At 44.2% G+C, this 16,946-nt stretch overlaps 1 protein-coding gene across 3 annotated transcripts in view; it reads right to left on the minus strand.

The window, feature by feature from the left end:
• CNTN1 (contactin 1) overlaps positions 1 to 16,946 on the minus strand; it is a 410,973-nt gene that overhangs the window by 26,590 nt on the left and 367,437 nt on the right. For all 3 annotated transcript variants that reach the window (XM_081957448.1, XM_081957447.1, XM_081957446.1), the window contains exon 19: positions 9,838 to 9,908. In XM_081957448.1, the coding sequence (XP_081813574.1) occupies positions 9,838 to 9,908 (71 nt within the window). The remainder of the gene's footprint in view (positions 1 to 9,837; positions 9,909 to 16,946) is intronic.

Consider the following 16,946-nt stretch of genomic DNA (forward strand, 5'->3'; position numbering starts at 1 on the left):
AGAATCAGGGGACGCAGCATCCTCATCCTCCGAAAACCCCATGTCCTGGGGTTTCTCCTCCCCCAAGATTGACCCCTCACTGACAAGGGAAGGGGAGGGGGCCCTGTAATGGGATCGGCCCACCCCTCCTTTAGACCTGGAGGAGTGAGTTCCCTTATCTCGCTGGGCAATGCCCCGTGATATGGCAGCAGCAATGAGCTTTTGAATCCCTATAGGCAGATTCTCCAAATCATCCATATCCTTATCAGAATGCCTGGGACCACGTGGTGCCAGCCGACGGCCATTACAGTGGTCTCTAGAGGAACCCTCCAGGGGATCATCAGAGCTGTCCCTCCTCGAACCCGGGGAGACCGAAGGAGAAGGAGAATCACACTCCCTTCTCCTGGAATGGCTGCGTGATCTGGCAGGGGAAACTGAAGGAGAAGAAGGGCTGAATCCTTTGAGGGAGGAACGAGCTGAGGCAGGCCTGTGTAGGGATCTGGACCTGCTGGGGGAAACAGGCCCAGCCGCCCTGGCCTGCCTCTCAGCCCTGGCAAAAGTTTTCTCCAAGGCCCTGTGCCTCCTGGCCTCCTCTCTTGTAGAGGACCTTGAAGGCTGACTAGAGGCCACAGGCCTGGTTGGGGGATCCCTGGATTCAGATGCCAGCCCCAGGCCTCCGCTCCCCTCCAAAGGGGTCTGCACTTGACCCTGGGGAATTTCCGATCCCTCCTCCATCGCCCCACTTACGTGTCCTGAAGCTCGGGCGAAGAAATGAGGCCTCTGTAGGTCCCGCTGGAACCTGGGCCTGAGAAGCTGCTGGTAGATCGGGGCCTGAAGGAACTGTGGTAGATCAGGGCCTGAAAGAGCTGCCGGTAGATCAGGGCCTGTAGAGCAAGGCTTCCTCAAAATGGCCGCCCGAGTTGAGGCCTAGCTCTGCACATGTGGCTCTCCAAAATGGCTGCCAGCCAAAAGGCCTCTCGCCCCCTCGGAGGGTCCAGAGCCAAGGCAGCTTCCTAAAGCCTCCCGGGGCCCCGCGCAGCAAAGCGCACCCCCCCGCCGAGGCCTCTGCTTCTCTGTATCAAATTCCTCCTGTGAAGCCCGGCTCTCCCCCAACACAGCCGGAAAGCCCGGGCTACTAAAACAGCCGCCCTATGGAGCTTGGCACCCCCGCAGCCCGGGGATTGGGCTAGAGCTCCAAGCCCGTGGAGGGGAGGAAGATTGCCCCATGCCCCCCCCAAAACCGCCCGAGGCAGAAAAGACTGTCCCTTTGGGCCGCAGCTGTTCAATTTAGAATTTAACAGAATTTAGAGTTAACAAGCCAATTCTCAAGAAAAATATTTCTAAAAGTACCTTTTCCTTAACAAACTATCTCAAACAGTGATTGGACCAACAGACTGAGAGGAAACTGGGAAGGAATGAGAAGGCAGGAGTATTTAAGAGTTTGCTCTCAGTCTTTGGACCAATCAGGCTTTGAGAATACCCACACGTGACCGCTCCCTCTCCCCCACAGGAAAATTGGAAATTAAATAAGTTACCAACAGATGAAGAGATAATAAAAAAGATATTAGATTGTGCAGAGATGAATAGGTTGACAATGAAAATAAAGGATAAAGAGGAATCGGAGTACTTCAAGACATGGGGAAGATTTTATGATTGGCTAGAGAAAGGAAACTAGAAAAGAAAATAGGGGGAAGCTATAGAACCCAGACGATGCACTTTTAAATGGAAAAGGGGGGGAGAAGAAGGGGAAAACAGAAAAGAAAATATTAAATATATAAGTATATATCCAAGAGTGAGACATAAAGGGGGGTGGGATATAGGTAGGATAGATTAGCGAAGGTAAGGGAATAAGAAATGATATCAAATTATATTTGGGTTTGTAGAAATACCATCCCAAGGAAACATAAACTGAGATCTGAAAGAGACACCTATAATAATAGAAAAGAGAGAGAGAGAGAGGAGGAGAGAATGAAAGGAAGATGGGGGAAAGAAGAAAGAGGTAAAGAGAGGAGGATGGAAGGGAGAGGAAGAGAAGGAGAGAGAGTAGGAAGGGAAAGAGGAAGAGTAGGAGAAGGAGAAAGGTAAGGGAAGAAGGAAGGGAAAGGAGAGGAGGAAGGTTACAACAGGAGGAAGGGATGGTAAACAAAGCAAGCCAAACTGTATATTATAACCTATTAAATGAAATAATAAATGTATAAGAATGATAAATGTAAAGAAGAATAACAATTATGTGACTGTATACTTAAAATGGTAAGAGAATAAAAAATAAAAAATTTGAGAAAAAATATTTTCATAATCCTTCATATAAGTATTCCCAGACATGTATATTTGCCTTTCATCAGCAGTTGGCACTCTCAACTTAAACTTCCGTGTTGCTACTAATCAATCTAATTTTAGTCTTTCAATCATAATTTTAATTGTAGTTCAATTACAAAAGTAGAATAAATTTTTTAAAATAGATAATTCCAGCATTTTATGATGCCTTCCCATTATCACGTCTTCCCAGTATAAGAGTCCAATTTTCTGTATTTTTAAAGATTTATTGTTTTTCTCTCTTTGCATCTTTTCCTTCTGGTCTGGTATTTTTCTCAGAATGCTTAATCGCTGCTTTAACAAATAGTTCTGAGCAATAGTTCTAAATTATTCCTTGGAATTAGGTTTTAAGCGAAAGTTAATCTTCTCCCCCAGTTCCAGTCACTGTTTACTTACTTCACTCAAACATCAGTCTTAGTTTTTCCTCGGTTGTCCCAGTTTCATGGCAGCCATCTTTAGGCTGCCTCTTCTGCTTGCTGTGTCTGAGAGGGAAAAAACCCCCCAGATCAGACAGGAGAGCTGTGACTCTCCGCAACCTCACAGGGTGCTTCTCTTTGCTTCACCGCCCCTACAGGGTGGCTTTGGCTCCTTTTGGAGCCCATTGATGGAAAGAACTTGGCACAGGAGCGTGGAGACCCACCCCACGTGTCCAATCCCATCGCGATGTCAACCAGAAGTCTATAGTTCCATTTGTTAAGACAGATGTACACATCTGGATTTTAGTCACCAAAGGTTTTAGAGAGATGATGAAATAGAAGTTACAGAAAAAAATAGATGTTGTTTTACATTCTACATTCTTTTTAATTGGTACTAAGGAAAGATATTAGTGGATATATAGTAGTGGAAAACTTTATAACCATTAATTTTATTTCTAAAACAAGATTGCTAATCTGCCTTACATAAAAGAGCTTTCATAGAATCTCAAAGAAGTTATAGTTATAGAAACATTTCCAAAATTTTCTTTAAAATATATTTCAACAGTAAAATAATTTGTACATATTTATTTCTGAAACATTTTAAATATTTTTATTATAATGTGTTATTTTAATTCTAAATTTTTGTACTAGAATGTAAATGTAGGATAGGCAGCATCACTACCAGATGGAATTGTAACTGGATGACAAACTGTATTCATTAGTGCTTAATTATACTACATCTACATGGAAGGAAGGATGCAATGGGGTACCAAAAGGTTCCATCTTAGGCCCAGTACTCTTCAATATCTTCATAAGTGACTTAGATGAAGGAATAGATGGCTTATTTGGGGGGAGGGCTTATTTTCAGGGAAACAGGGTAGCTAGACTCCGAATTCTTGTTTCTTAAGATCATGCATAAAAAAGAGTAAAAAATAAAACATTGATATGTCACATTTAGTTCCATTATCCTGACATTTTCAGAGATTACAGGAAGTAAACTCTAAGCTGCAAGACATTTATGTTTTTTTAATGACATGTTAGGTAGTTTTTTATTCTGGCAAAACATAAGAGGCAAAGCAAAAGATAAAAAAGAAGTATCCTCTTTGAATTGTGGAAGTAAGAAAATGGTCAATTACTCTTTTTATAAGAAAATACTTGCAGATGCTGATTAGGAAAGACAGATTGTATTTTCTAAGCAGAATTTTTTCTAATTGAAGAAATTGGTGGTGGCAGAATCAGAGGAGGAGAGAAACACAGCAGTAGAATCAGCAGAGGGGAGATCATAGCAGCAGTAGAATCGGCGCAGGGGAGATCATAGCAGCAGAGATAAGCAGCACAGCAGCAGAGGTGCATGGAGTTAGAGAGATCTGATCTTTAAAGCTGAGTGGTGGGCTGAGCGGAGCAGACTAGACAGAGGAGCTGAGTTGACTGGAAAGTTAAACGGCAGGCCAAGAGAGCTGATCAGAGCAGAGACGAGGCTGAAAAGACCCGAGCACTGAAAGGCAGAACTGAACTGGCAGAGAAAATGACAAGAGGCCGGAGAAGCGAACAACAGAAGTGAATGCAACAAACTAAGCCTGAGGTCCCAATAGTCAGGGAGGGAAGACCCCGGTAGAGAATAAAAATAAATACAGGACAGAAAATAAAAGACAAATAAATATACAAATAATAATAATGGAAAATTAGAAATCAAGGGAGAATAGTATTAATAAAGATCAATCAAATAAAGAAGGCAAATCTTAATAAGGTAGGCTCAAAAACGTTTTAAAAATATAGGGAAGAAAAGGATAAATAAAACTAACATAATAGTAAGCAAGTTACATAAATAACAAGATAGAAAAACAAGCACGTAGAGAAAAAGTATAGAAAAAATAGAGATAATTACCTAAAACAGAGAAGGTAGAAATAAGGCTAAGAGCAAAGCACATCCACCAACCAAAAAAAGGGATTTTCAAATTCTAAATTTTTAAACCTTAAAACTTTTAAACTTTGAAAACTTTAAATGAACTATTACATTTTTAAACGATTAACTTATATTTTTCTTCTAGAAAACTGTGGCAAAATCTTTTACATCCTTAAATAAACAACCAAAATGAAACATTTTTAAACCATTTTTTAATCTTTTTCTTCAAACATACCGTATTTTTCGCCCTATAAGACGCTCCGGAATATAGGACGCACCCAATTTTAAAGGAGGAAAATCTAGAAAAAAAAGATTCTGAACCAAATACTGTAGTAAAAAACCATGTAACATATTAAAAACTATCTTTACTCTCATTAACAGTTAGTAAAGTCAGTAAACAGTGAATCTAGTGGTCTCATACCCCCTCATATCTCATCTGGTGCTCTCTAACCCAATATTTCATCTGGTGGTCTCTAACCCCCTCATATGCATCTGGTTTGAGTGAATGCTGCTGGAAAGGAGATTGTAAAAAGGAGATCGTTCCTCTTCCCTTCCTCCCCCCCCCCCATCTCTCCGGATTCTCAGGAAGCAAAGCCTTTGAATCAAGCTTGATCGTATCCCTTTCTAGGTTTTTAACTTCCCAATCTAGCGTTCTGAGAAAAGCTTTTGTAAAAAGGAGATCGTTCCTCTTCCCTTCCTTCCCCCACCCCAATCTCTCCGGATTCTCAGGAAGCAAAGCCTTTGAATCAAGCTTGATCGTATCCCTTTCTAGGTTTTTAACTTCCCAATCTAGCGTTCTGAGAAAAGCTTTTGTAAAAAGGAGATCGTTCCTCTTCCCTTCCTCCCCCCACCCCAATCTCTCCGGATTCTCAGGAAGCAAAGCCTTTGAATCAAGCTTGATCGTATCCCTTTCTAGGTTTTTAACTTCCCAATCTAGCGTTCTGAGAAAAGCTTTTGTAAAAAGGAGATCGTTCCTCTTCCCTTCCTCCCCCCACCCCAATCTCTCCGGATTCTCAGGAAGCAAAGCCTTTGAATCAAGCTTGATCGTATCCCTTTCTAGGTTTTTAACTTCCCAATCCAGCGTTCTGAGAAAAGCTTTTGTAAAAAGGAGATCTTTCCTCTTCCCTTCCTCCCCCCACCCCAATCTCTCCGGATTCTCAGGAGCCTTAAAGCAGCGCCTCCTTAAACCAAAGCCTCTGAGTAACTGGGAAAGAAAGGCGTGCTTTTCGGGCGGCAGTTTTCAGCAGGTTCCAAGCGCGGCTTTCTTTCCCAGTTACTCAGAGGCTTTGGTATACTCGGAGCTCACCCTCCTCCTCCTGCAAGCGAAAGGTGCCTCAGAGATTCGGGGGGGGGGCAGCTCAGGGGAGACAATGGCCATAACAACTTCACTCCCCAGCAATGTGAGGAGCCGCTGCCCCCGCCCCCGCCTAAGCCCTCCCGGGAGCCCAGCCGAGCGGGAGCTCTGAAAGCGAAACCTCTCTCCTTTCGAGCCATCACGCTCTCTGCAACGCCCGCTTTGCCTGCCCCATTTTTAGATGACCCAGGTGGCTACATTCGGCTTACAAGATGCACTCAGATTTTTACCCTCTTTTTTGGAGTAAAAAAGTGCGTCTTATAGGGCGAAAAATACGGTATATTGAAATAAAATCTCATACTTTTACATATTTTTTTTACCCTAAAAAGAACCAGCAAAAAGAAACAAACTCATGGAACAGGTGACTGATACTATTGTGGTATGCAATATATGTTCCATGTATGTACCAAAGAACACCCAAATTATACATATATTACCATATTTTTGGACTATAAGATGCACCTTTCCCCTACTAAAAGAGCATATAAATGTCGGTGTGTCTTATACACCGAATACAGCCATTTTGGGCCTCCTGAAGCCCTGCCCCTGCATCCCATTTTTGCAAAACAAATGGGTGAAAAACGGTCTGATTTTTGCAAAACCTGAGGCATTTTTGCCTTCCTTCAGGCCCAGAAGCACTCTGCAGGCTTTAGCAGGGCTGGGGGATAGGCGTAAATGCCCCTGGTTTTGATAAAACTTGTCCATTTCTTGACTGTTTTTTGCCCCCAGACCTGCTGAAGTGCTCCTGGGGGCCAGGGAGGACAAAAACTTTTTTTCTTAGTTACTTCTTTGAAATCTTGTTGCGCCTTGTAATGCATCTTATAGTCTGAAAATTACATTAAATGTAAACTATGTGAATTCTTAGAGGAAAAAATAAGGGATTTAGAGGCAACTCTAGCCAAACTCCAACCTAACAAGAAAGCTATGCCCAAATCAAACCAAATAATGAACAAATAACTCCCAGAGGATTTGATAAACTCTTGGAGGAAGATAAATGGAGGTATGTCACACACAGAAGGAAACACAATAATCAAAGAAAAAAGCAGCACGCATCAACAAAACCCTACTGCCCAATCTAGCCCAACCAGAAGCAGCCCCATTAAAACTAAGCAATCAATTTCTCCCCCTAGATGAAAATATGCAGGCCCACAACCCCCCTCAAAGAAAACACACAGACACCTAGAAAAGAAACACAATCAAATACCCTTTAAAAATCACACCAACAAACACACCTGAGATAAACAGAAAAGCACCCCAGATTCTACCTCTTAAAAAAGGAAGGATAGTGTTAGAAATTCTATTCTCAAAGGAACAGAACCAGCCATCTATAGACCAGACATACAATCTAGGGAGGTATGTTGTCTCCCTGGAGCAAAAATTAAAGATGTGGCTGGGAACCTAACCAAAATAATTAGACCCACAGTTTACTAACCTTTCCTCCTCTTTCACACTGGGACGAATGACACAACAAAGAACCTAAGTACAATATTGAGAGATTATAAGCAACTAGGTGATACTGTTCAGGAGTTAGGAACACAAGTAGTGTTCTCATCAGTACTCCCAACGAAAGGCCAACACCCATTGAGGGGAAAAAGAATTCTAGAAATAAATCACTGGCTAAAGGATTGGTGTCACCAAGAAAACTTTTGTTTCCTGGACCATGGATTGCATTACCTACAAGGACTCTTGGCAAGGGATGGACTGCACCTCACGAAAACAGGGGAAAATGTACTAGGAAAAAGATTGGCCCAACTCATCAGAAGAGCTTTAAACTAAAATTGAGGGGGGAGGGTGGCCAATCTTTAGAATCTCTAGAACACAAAACCAACCATAAATCCCCAAAAAACAAATCAAACCAGTAGGAAGTGATGAAAAAAAAAGAAAAACTTAAACAACAATTAGGAGATGCAGGAATCATACCCATGGACAGGCATAACACTTAAAACTTGGGGAACAATCAGGGTGAATTAGAAGCAATAGTACCCGAGGGGAGGTATGACATAGTTGCCATTACAGAAACCTGATGGGACGAAACCCATGACTGGAATGTACTGATGGATGGATACCATTTGTTCAAAAGAAACAGATCTACAAAAAGAGGAGGTGGAGTTGCATTATATGTGAGAGATCTCTACATATCTACAGAAAAGCATATTATCAAAAATAAAACCCCTCCAGGATGTACAGTATATGGGTCAATATAAAAGGGAGAGGGAGTGACATTGCCATAGGTGTATATTGCAGGCCACCCAACCAATCAGAAGAAATAGATGAACACTTTGCAAACCACTTAACAAATGTATGCAGGAAGCATACCACAATAGTAATGTGAGACTTTAACTATCCAGATAACAACTGGGAGATCAACTTTGCAGTTTGTGGGAGATTAAACAGATTCCCAACTAACCTATCTGACAACTTTATCATCCAAAAGGTAGAGGAGGGAACTAGAAGTAAAGCTACACTACACCTAATTCTTAACTAATAGAGAAGTGATAGAGGAAATTGAAGTTGTTGGAAATTTGGGTGAAAGTGACCACTTCCTTCAACAGTCATGATTTATAATTATTTTTAAAAAGTCATTTTTAAATTAGAAAGTGGATTCATTTAGAAAAGCCATAAGGTTATAAAATACAATGAAGTTTTAAGACTATTTAATCACACTGTGCTACATAAATGCCTGTCCAACTCTGAATTTCTTTGCCATCAAAACTAGGCCAGGTCAAACTCTATGTCTAGTAGAGTGTTTAAATTAATACATTGACAGCCAGTTATCTCCAACTGCTGCCCTCTACATGTTAAATCTATTGTATGATATATGTGTTGGTTAAGATTGGTGGGAATTTGGGGAATCCCAACCATTGTAAGAGAGCTGGGGAAATTGCCCTGTACTGTTATAGACTGTAAAATTCTAAGTGATTAAAATCAAATTACTGTAAATCAAATATCTTTATTAAGTCTTTACAATAAAAAACACACTTAAAAAAACAGCTTAATACAACAATTAGTTGTTAGGGAAGAGAAAAATAATGGGATAAAGCAGCATGTCTAATTTAAAAATTTTTTTAACTTGTGTAACGGGGAAAAATAGCCATGTGATGTGTAAGTGTAGGTGCCCCTTAAAAAATAATAAATATAAAGTTTATCTGCAGGGCCCTCATAGTTGGAAATGATTGGTGCAATCAAAGCGCATCTTAGGGCATTGTAGACACCAAAGTCTAAGTGATTTAAAGTGCAGGGAAACAAGGTACTAGGTGAGAGTGGATACACATTTCTCTGCTGCTCTCACTGCTTCATATTTGTTTAGATTTGCAATTCCTTTAGTCACATGGAATTAACATGTTATCAAAGCAAGCTTCTTCTAAGTGTATACTAGGTTCTAGCAATCGCTTCATGTTTAAAAGGTGTGGTGTGATTTGTGGCACTTTTTTCAGATCCCAGACCACAAACTGAGTAGCAATGCTTTAAGCAGTGATCTGAAAAATATTTAACTGACCCAACTAGAGAGACTGTTCATCAAGAAAAATTCTAATGTGACTATACTATTTAGCAATCAATATTGTAGCTGGTCTGCATTATATTATGTGCATTCACTTACCAAGTAGTCCGTTTGCTAAAACCACTTTGAAAAGGAATTTTGACTCTTAAAAAATGCAAGTATAGACACAAAAATTCATCATGTATGTTTGCAAATTATTTAGTAATATTTATAATACTGTATATTTATTTCAGCAGAAGAATGTAACTTCTGTTTGTTTGATTCTTTGTTTGTTTGTTTATTTAATGTCTACACTGACCATCTCACCTAAGTGACTCTGGACAGTTAACAACATTCTTCTACAATATAGATAAAGATATTGGATAATACCTACCACCCATGTTATTGTCAGTTCTCTATTGCTTCCACCTCCTCCTCCAACCTCAGAAGGGGCCACATTTGGAGCTGAGTAATAAAAAATAATGATAATAAAGATCCATGTTTACTCTGCTTCCATGAAATAAAAACATCATTTAATTTCTCCATTATTAATTATATGCATTTGAGGTGATAAGTCTTGCATAATTTTAGGCCTTAACTAATGAAATATAAACTGCTACCGGCATAAATTTACCAATTTTCTTCAGTTACTGAATTTACACTTTTCCACAATGAATAGTTTCTCTTTGGAGACTATGGGTAAGCAGATACTAGAAAGATATATTGTTCTTAGCTCAAGAGTTTATACTCAATGGATCAGTGGGTTCCGGTCTCCGTCGCTACCGGTACACTGCACATGGGGCCGGGCATCCTAGTCGTGCACCTGCGTTGCACATGCATGCACACGCCACCGCTCTTGCAACACCCAGCTGCTCGCCAAGGTCGCACAGGCGCCGCATGATGTGTGTGCGTGCGCAATTGGCCGGTTGTGTTATAAACAGGTATGGAACGTGGGCAGGCGGGTGGGCCAAATGAGCCACCATACCGGTACGGTGGCTGCTGCTCCCGGCTACTACCGATATGGCCGTACCGGGCTGTACTGGCCGGAAACCACCACTGCAATGGATAATATTTTGGAATCAGATAATGTGCATGCTTATATCTTATGGTTTGCTTATAGTAGTCTTCCCCTCAAAGTAATATCTTCCTGAAGGGGTAAAATAGAACTAACGTCATTTTCAATCAGTATGGACATAGAATGTGCCTAATGAGAAATTTAGTTTTACCCATCAGGCAATACAGAGTTGGAGAAACTTGACCCACAAGATAGTTTGCATTACATTTGCCATTTGACAAATAATATTTATTTATTTATTTAACTTATTGTATAACTGCTCATTTTAAAACCAATTGTGGACAGACTGCATTCAATAAAACAAAATGCAGTCATAAAGCAAATGGTAAAAGTAAAAAAGAGATAAATAAAAAACTCAGAAAAGACATGGGTTAGAAATTCTCAAAAATGTTTACAATAAATGCAGAAAATTGGAATTGTTCAAAATAATATAAGAAATGGATTGCTAAAAAATCTATTTATGATTACTGTAATATATATATATAATAAAGAATCAAAGCTGAACTGGCTAGGCCTACTTGCTTCTGATGCACCCCTGTCTTCTACTCATGAAGACTTCGTAATTCAACACATCTGGAAAGTAGCAGGATAGGAAATGCTACATTTAAGCATTAGATTCTAGATATGCTTTGAACTATCCTACAAATAAAAATGTCATCAGAAGGTCTACATGCAAAAGCCAGAGGGGTAGGCTAGAAAAAGAGACTAACTCAGATAAATTGTGTATCATTTTCACAGGTTAAGAGCCTGGCAAAAGAAGAATACAGAACAACAAGTCAACCCTGGGCAATGTAACAATTTCTTTATACTAGAGCTGATTGCAACTAGAAAAAGCAAGATGCAACCTGAAATGTCAGTTCCAGCCAGGCGTATCATCACCCCTACAAGAAAATCAGATAAATCTGATGACAGCACCAAACCCCATATATCTTTGGAAGGCATATTCAAGCGTATGTTTGTGACTGCAGAAGAGCTTTTTTAGAACTGGAACTACGTAGAAACCCTGCCAGCCCTGACAATGCTGGAAACAATAGGGAGAGATAATATTCAAAAAGACTGATGCAGGGAGATGAAGCTTTGCAGAATTATATTTTGACCAAATCAAAGCTACATACTTTTAGCTGCATTTGGATATAGAATATAGAGGATTGTGTTAAGGTTGCACAGATGATTCATGCCTAATTGGAGAAAATTTATCTATGGTGCTCAAAGTCTCTTCAGCATTGCTGATACGAGCTCATATCAATTACTGTAAACACCAGTGATGGCGAACGTTTTTCTGCTTGACTGCCAAAAGGGTGCACGTGTGATAGCGTGCACATGCAATGCCCTCCCCCAGTGCATGCACGCACAACCCCCCATGCTCCCCCCCGGGCATGTACGCAGGCCTTACTGAAGCCTCTGGTCTTCCGATTTGCCCATTAGGCTATTTTTCACCCTCCCCAGGTTTCAGTAAAGCCTCCGGAACCAGACAATGGCAAAAAACAGGGCCAAAGGGCCTACGGGAAGTTCGGAAATGAATCTCCTGAAGCCTGGGGAGAACAAAAAATGGCCCAACAGGGCTACTGCAAGTTCAGAAACGAACTTCCGGTTTGCCGTTAGGCCATTTTTTCTCTCCCCAGACTTCAGGAAAGCCTCCTGAAGCATGGGGAGGGCAAAAAACGGCCCAACGGGCTTACCGAAAGTTTAGAAATGATCTTCCAGTTTCCCGTTGGGCCATTTTTTGCTCTCCCCAGACTTCAGGAAAGCCTCTTAAGCCAGTGGATGGCAAAAAATGGGTCCAACTGGCCTACCAGAAATTCGGAAACAAACTTCTGGTTTGCCCATTGGGTCATTTTTTGCCCTCCCCAGGCTTTAGGAAAGCCTCTGGAGCCTATGGATGGTGAAAAACGGGCCCAATGGGCCTACCAGAAGTTCAGAAATGGGATTTCCGGTTTGCCCATTGGGCCATTTTTTGCCTTCCCCATGCTTTAGGAGGCTTTCCTGAAGCCTGGGGAGGGCGAAAATGGCCTCTCCCTGCCCTCTGGAAGGCTGAAGATCAGCTGGCCAGCACACATCTGTGCACTGGAGCTGAGATAGGGCAATGCCTTGCGTGCCCTCAGATATGGCTCCGCGTGCCACCTGTGGCATGCATGCCATAGGTTAACCATCACAGGTATACATCTCATTCCTTCACATACTCATTCTTTGCAGCAGGGGTGGTATACACTTACCTTCCCTACTGGTTCGTAAATGTGAGTGTGCGCGTTCTTGCTCGCTTTGCTTGCACCCACCACCTCTGCACATGCATACAGGCTTCCCTCATGAACTTTGGATGAAAAAAGGGCCTAAATGGGATGCTGTATAGCCGTGATGGGTGGGTGAGGGTACCCACGATTTCCACTACCGGTTGGGGAAAACCAGTTTGAACCGGTAGAATACCACCTTTGCTTTGCAAGAATTGTAATACTATCTTTGTCTAAGTTTTTTCAACACTCATTCAACAATTCTAGTTTAATTTATGGTTTTACAACCTGGCTTAATAGTGACTGACTGAATGGCTATTCCATTTAACCCTGTTAGAATCTGGCAATATGTGAGAACTTCTTTAGTCAAGGGCTAATACCAGAATGACCGTTGTCTTACCTGAACGGTCGTTCTCGGGGCGCTGCAGGAGAGTCCAAGGAAGGGTTAACACAGCCTATCTGCCCAAGGACTGAGTTGATTTTTTCCCCTGGTCACGCCTCCTTTGCCTCCACAGGGTAAGTTTTAAAAACGAAGTCTTGACCGTCGAGGAAGTTCAATGCACCTGCAAGTTCACGGAACAGTCACATATTTGTCTATGAACCCTGGGTGGGTCTTGGATTCTCCTGCAGCACCCCGAGAACGACCGTTCAGGTAAGACAACGGTCATTCTCCATTGTGCTGCTTGGAGAGTCCAAGGAAGGGACATACCCAAGCTATATTGTCCCCAGGGCGGGAAATGTCGCTACTGGTCGGAGCCTCGATCACTTGCTGTAACACTCTCCTCCCAAATGAGGCTTCGGCGGAGGCAAAGGAATCTATTTTATAATTTCTAATGAAAGCCGTGGGAGAAGCCCACGTAGCAGCTCTGCATATGTCCAGGATAGACGCCTGGGTCGCCCATGCTGCAGTCGTGGCCGCGCTTCTCGTGGAGTGGGCCGTCACCCGGGCTGGAACCGTCTTGCCCTGGTGTTCGTAAGTCATTTTGATGCAGGCCCGTAGCCAGCGTCCAATAGTCGATGAAGAAACCTTGCGCCCCAATGACCCCGGTTGAAAGGATACAAAGAAGGCCTCAGAACGTCTGAGGTCCTTAGTCCTTTTCAAATAGATCCGAACAGCACGCCTCACGTCTAGCTTGTGCCAGCAGCGCTCCCTGGGGTGCTGAGGTTTGGGGCAGAAGTTCGGGAGTATCACCTCCTGAGCTCTGTGGAAAGGAGAATTTACCTTCGGCAAGAAGGTTGGATCTAGACGCAGAATGACACGGTCCGGGTGTATGATACAAAGCTCTTCCCTGACAGAGAAGGCAGCAATCTCCGACACCCGTCTAGCTGAGGTAATAGCTATCAGAAAAGCGGTTTTTAGAGACAGATGCCGAAGAGAGACCTTTCTCAAGGGTTCAAAGGGCGCAGAGGTCAAGGCCTGCAAAACAAATGGTAAGTTCCAGGTCGGGTATCTATGCACCACCTGGGGTCGTAAATTAGAGGCCCCTTTTAGGAAACTTTTGACCTGGGGGTGATGGCTCAAGGTCTGAGAGTGGTGTCTCGCCAGAATGGTAGACAAGGCCGCGACCTGCCTCCGAAGAGTTGCTGGAGCCAAACCTTTGTCCAACCTGGCCTGAAGAAAGTCCAGTAACTGAGGCACAGAAGCCTCAACACCAACGATGTTCCGCTGCTCACACCAAGTTGAGAATGCAGACCAAGTCGCTTCATATATGCGAGTCGTGGCCGGTCGTCTGGAAGCTTGTAAAGTCTGAATGACCTTGTCCGAGAGACGCAGGTCCCTCAGGAGCTGCCCCTCAAGTGCCAAATGGCTAGTTGAAGCCACTGGGGCTCTGGATGAGTGATTGCCCCCTGTGTCAGTACCACCTTCTCTGGGGGAATCCTCCATGGTCTCTCCACTGAGAGGTCGGTCAGATCCGCGAACCAAGACCTCCTGGGCCAATACGGAGCCACCAGGATGAGCTCCGCCCTCTCCCTCAGGAGCTTGGAAATCACCTGCGGAATCAGAGGTAGAGGCGGGAACGTGTACAAGAGCCCCGGAGGCCACTTGGACCTCAGGGCGTCCGTCCCCTCCGCCTGATTTGACCGGTACCGTGAGAAGAATCTCTGCAGGTGAGTGTTCTTTGTCGTGGCAAAGAGGTCGACTTGTGGTGGGCCGAACCGTCTCACAATCTGGTCGAACAGGTCCGGATGCAGCCTCCACTCCGAGCTGTCGAGTGTCTGACGACTCAGCCAATCCGCACTTACGTTGCTGGTGCCTGAGATGTGATCTGCTCTCAGCGACGCTAAGTGAAGCTCTGCCCCACGACCCAGGGCCTCTGCTTCCGACATGAGTCTCCTGGAGTGAGTGCCACCCTGCCTGTTCATGTGCGCCTTTGTGGCGATATTGTCTGTAAGCAGAAGCACGTGGTGGCCCCGGAGTTGTTTCCAAAATCGTCTCAGAGCGAGCCTGGCAGCTCTCAGCTCCAGCCAATTGATGTTTCGGGCCGCTTCTGCGCACGACCACCTGCCCTGTGCCAGCTGACCCTGGCAATGCGCCCCCCCAACCGAAGAGGCTCGCATCTGTAGTCACAACAATCCTGTCGGGCTCTTTGAACAGACAGCCCTTCTCCACTGCCCGTGACTGCCACCATCTCAGGGAACGGGACACTTTCAGCGGGAGTCGAACTTTCCTGGATGAGTTGCTTGCCTTCGCCCTCTGCATTGGCAGGAGGAACCATTGCAATTCCCTGGCATGAAGGCGAGCCCAGGGAACCACATTGATGCAAGATATCATTATCCCCAGTAACTGGGATAGATGGATGATTGGCAAGGTAGTAGCCCTGCGACACTGTCGGATTCTGTCCCTGAGATTGCGTAGTCTGTCTGGAGACAGGAAAACATGGCACGAGGCCGAGTCTATTATGGTGCCCAGGTGCTGTATGCGAGTGGCAGAGACCAGGTGGTTCTTCTCTAAGTTCACAGAGAACCCGTGGTCCTGCAAGGTGCGGATGGTGACACTTACATCCTTTGCTGCTTGTGATTGGCTCCTCGAGTGAATGATGATGTTGTCGAGGTAGCACTCCAGACGGATGGGAAGCTTGCGCAGGTGGGCCGCCACAGCTGCAAGAAGCTTTGTAAACGTTCGTGGAGCCGAAGAGAGTCCGAACGGCAGCGCCCTGTATTGATAGTGTCTGCCGTTGTAGAACAGTCGGAGGAACTTCCTGTGAGCCGGATGAATGGGCACATGTAGATACGCCTCCTTGAGATCGATGGAGGTGAGCAGGTCGTCTCGCCGAATGCAGCTGAGAATGGACTGGAGGGACTGCATCTTGAAATCTAATATGGCCCTCCACCCCCCCGAGCTCTTGGTAACCAGGAATAGAATGGAGTAAAATCCCTTCCCTTCCTGCTCTGGGGGAACGGGCTCTATGGCCCTTATCAGTAGAAGATGATCGATCTCTGCTTGCATGAGGGATCTTTTTATGGGATTTTTGACCACAGGGCAACGAATGAATGTTCGGGGCGGGAATGACAGAAATTCCAGAGTCAGCCCCTTCCTGATAGTGTTTAGGATCCACGAATCCGTGGTAATCTCCTCCCACCGTTCTGCATAAAGTTGCAGGCGGCCACCAATGGGAGCAGTCCCGTGGTGGTCACTTGCCATGTCTGAACTGTCGGTTGTTGGATCCCCCTCGAAAAGGCTTTCGAAAGGAACCCTGGTTATGCTGCCTACCCCTGGGGTTGAAGCTGCCCCTGTCCTGTGCCCTGTCAGTGGACTGGTTGTAGGACCTCTGGTAGGGATAGGAAGAGGTGGAGGCCTGGGCGGAATCCTGGGTACGAAAGGACTGTTTCCTGAAAGACCCAGAACCCTTCCTCTCATTCTTTTTGAAGGTAGACGGAAGGACCTTACGTTTGTCCTTCGTCTCTATTACAAACTTGTCTAATGCATCCCCAAAGAGGAACCCCCCCCCCCTTGAAGGGAGCTGAGGCCAGCTTCCATTTGGCCTTCATGTCTGCCTGCCAGTGCCGGAGCCAAAGCAAGCGACGTGAGGCCAGCGCCCTGGATGCAAATTTTGCAGCGGTTAGGGAAGCGTCGGCAGAATATTCTACGGCCGTAATTATTTTGTCCAGATCGTGACGCCAGCGAGATGCCTCAGAGGGAGGCTTGGATCCCAATTGGCGTTGCCATAACAAGGAAGCCCTCGTGAAGAAAGAAAAAGAGGT

Source organism: Natrix helvetica (genome assembly GCF_964273705.1).
Source record: "Natrix helvetica genome assembly, chromosome: 6".
Classification (NCBI taxonomy): domain Eukaryota; kingdom Metazoa; phylum Chordata; class Lepidosauria; order Squamata; family Natricidae; genus Natrix; species Natrix helvetica.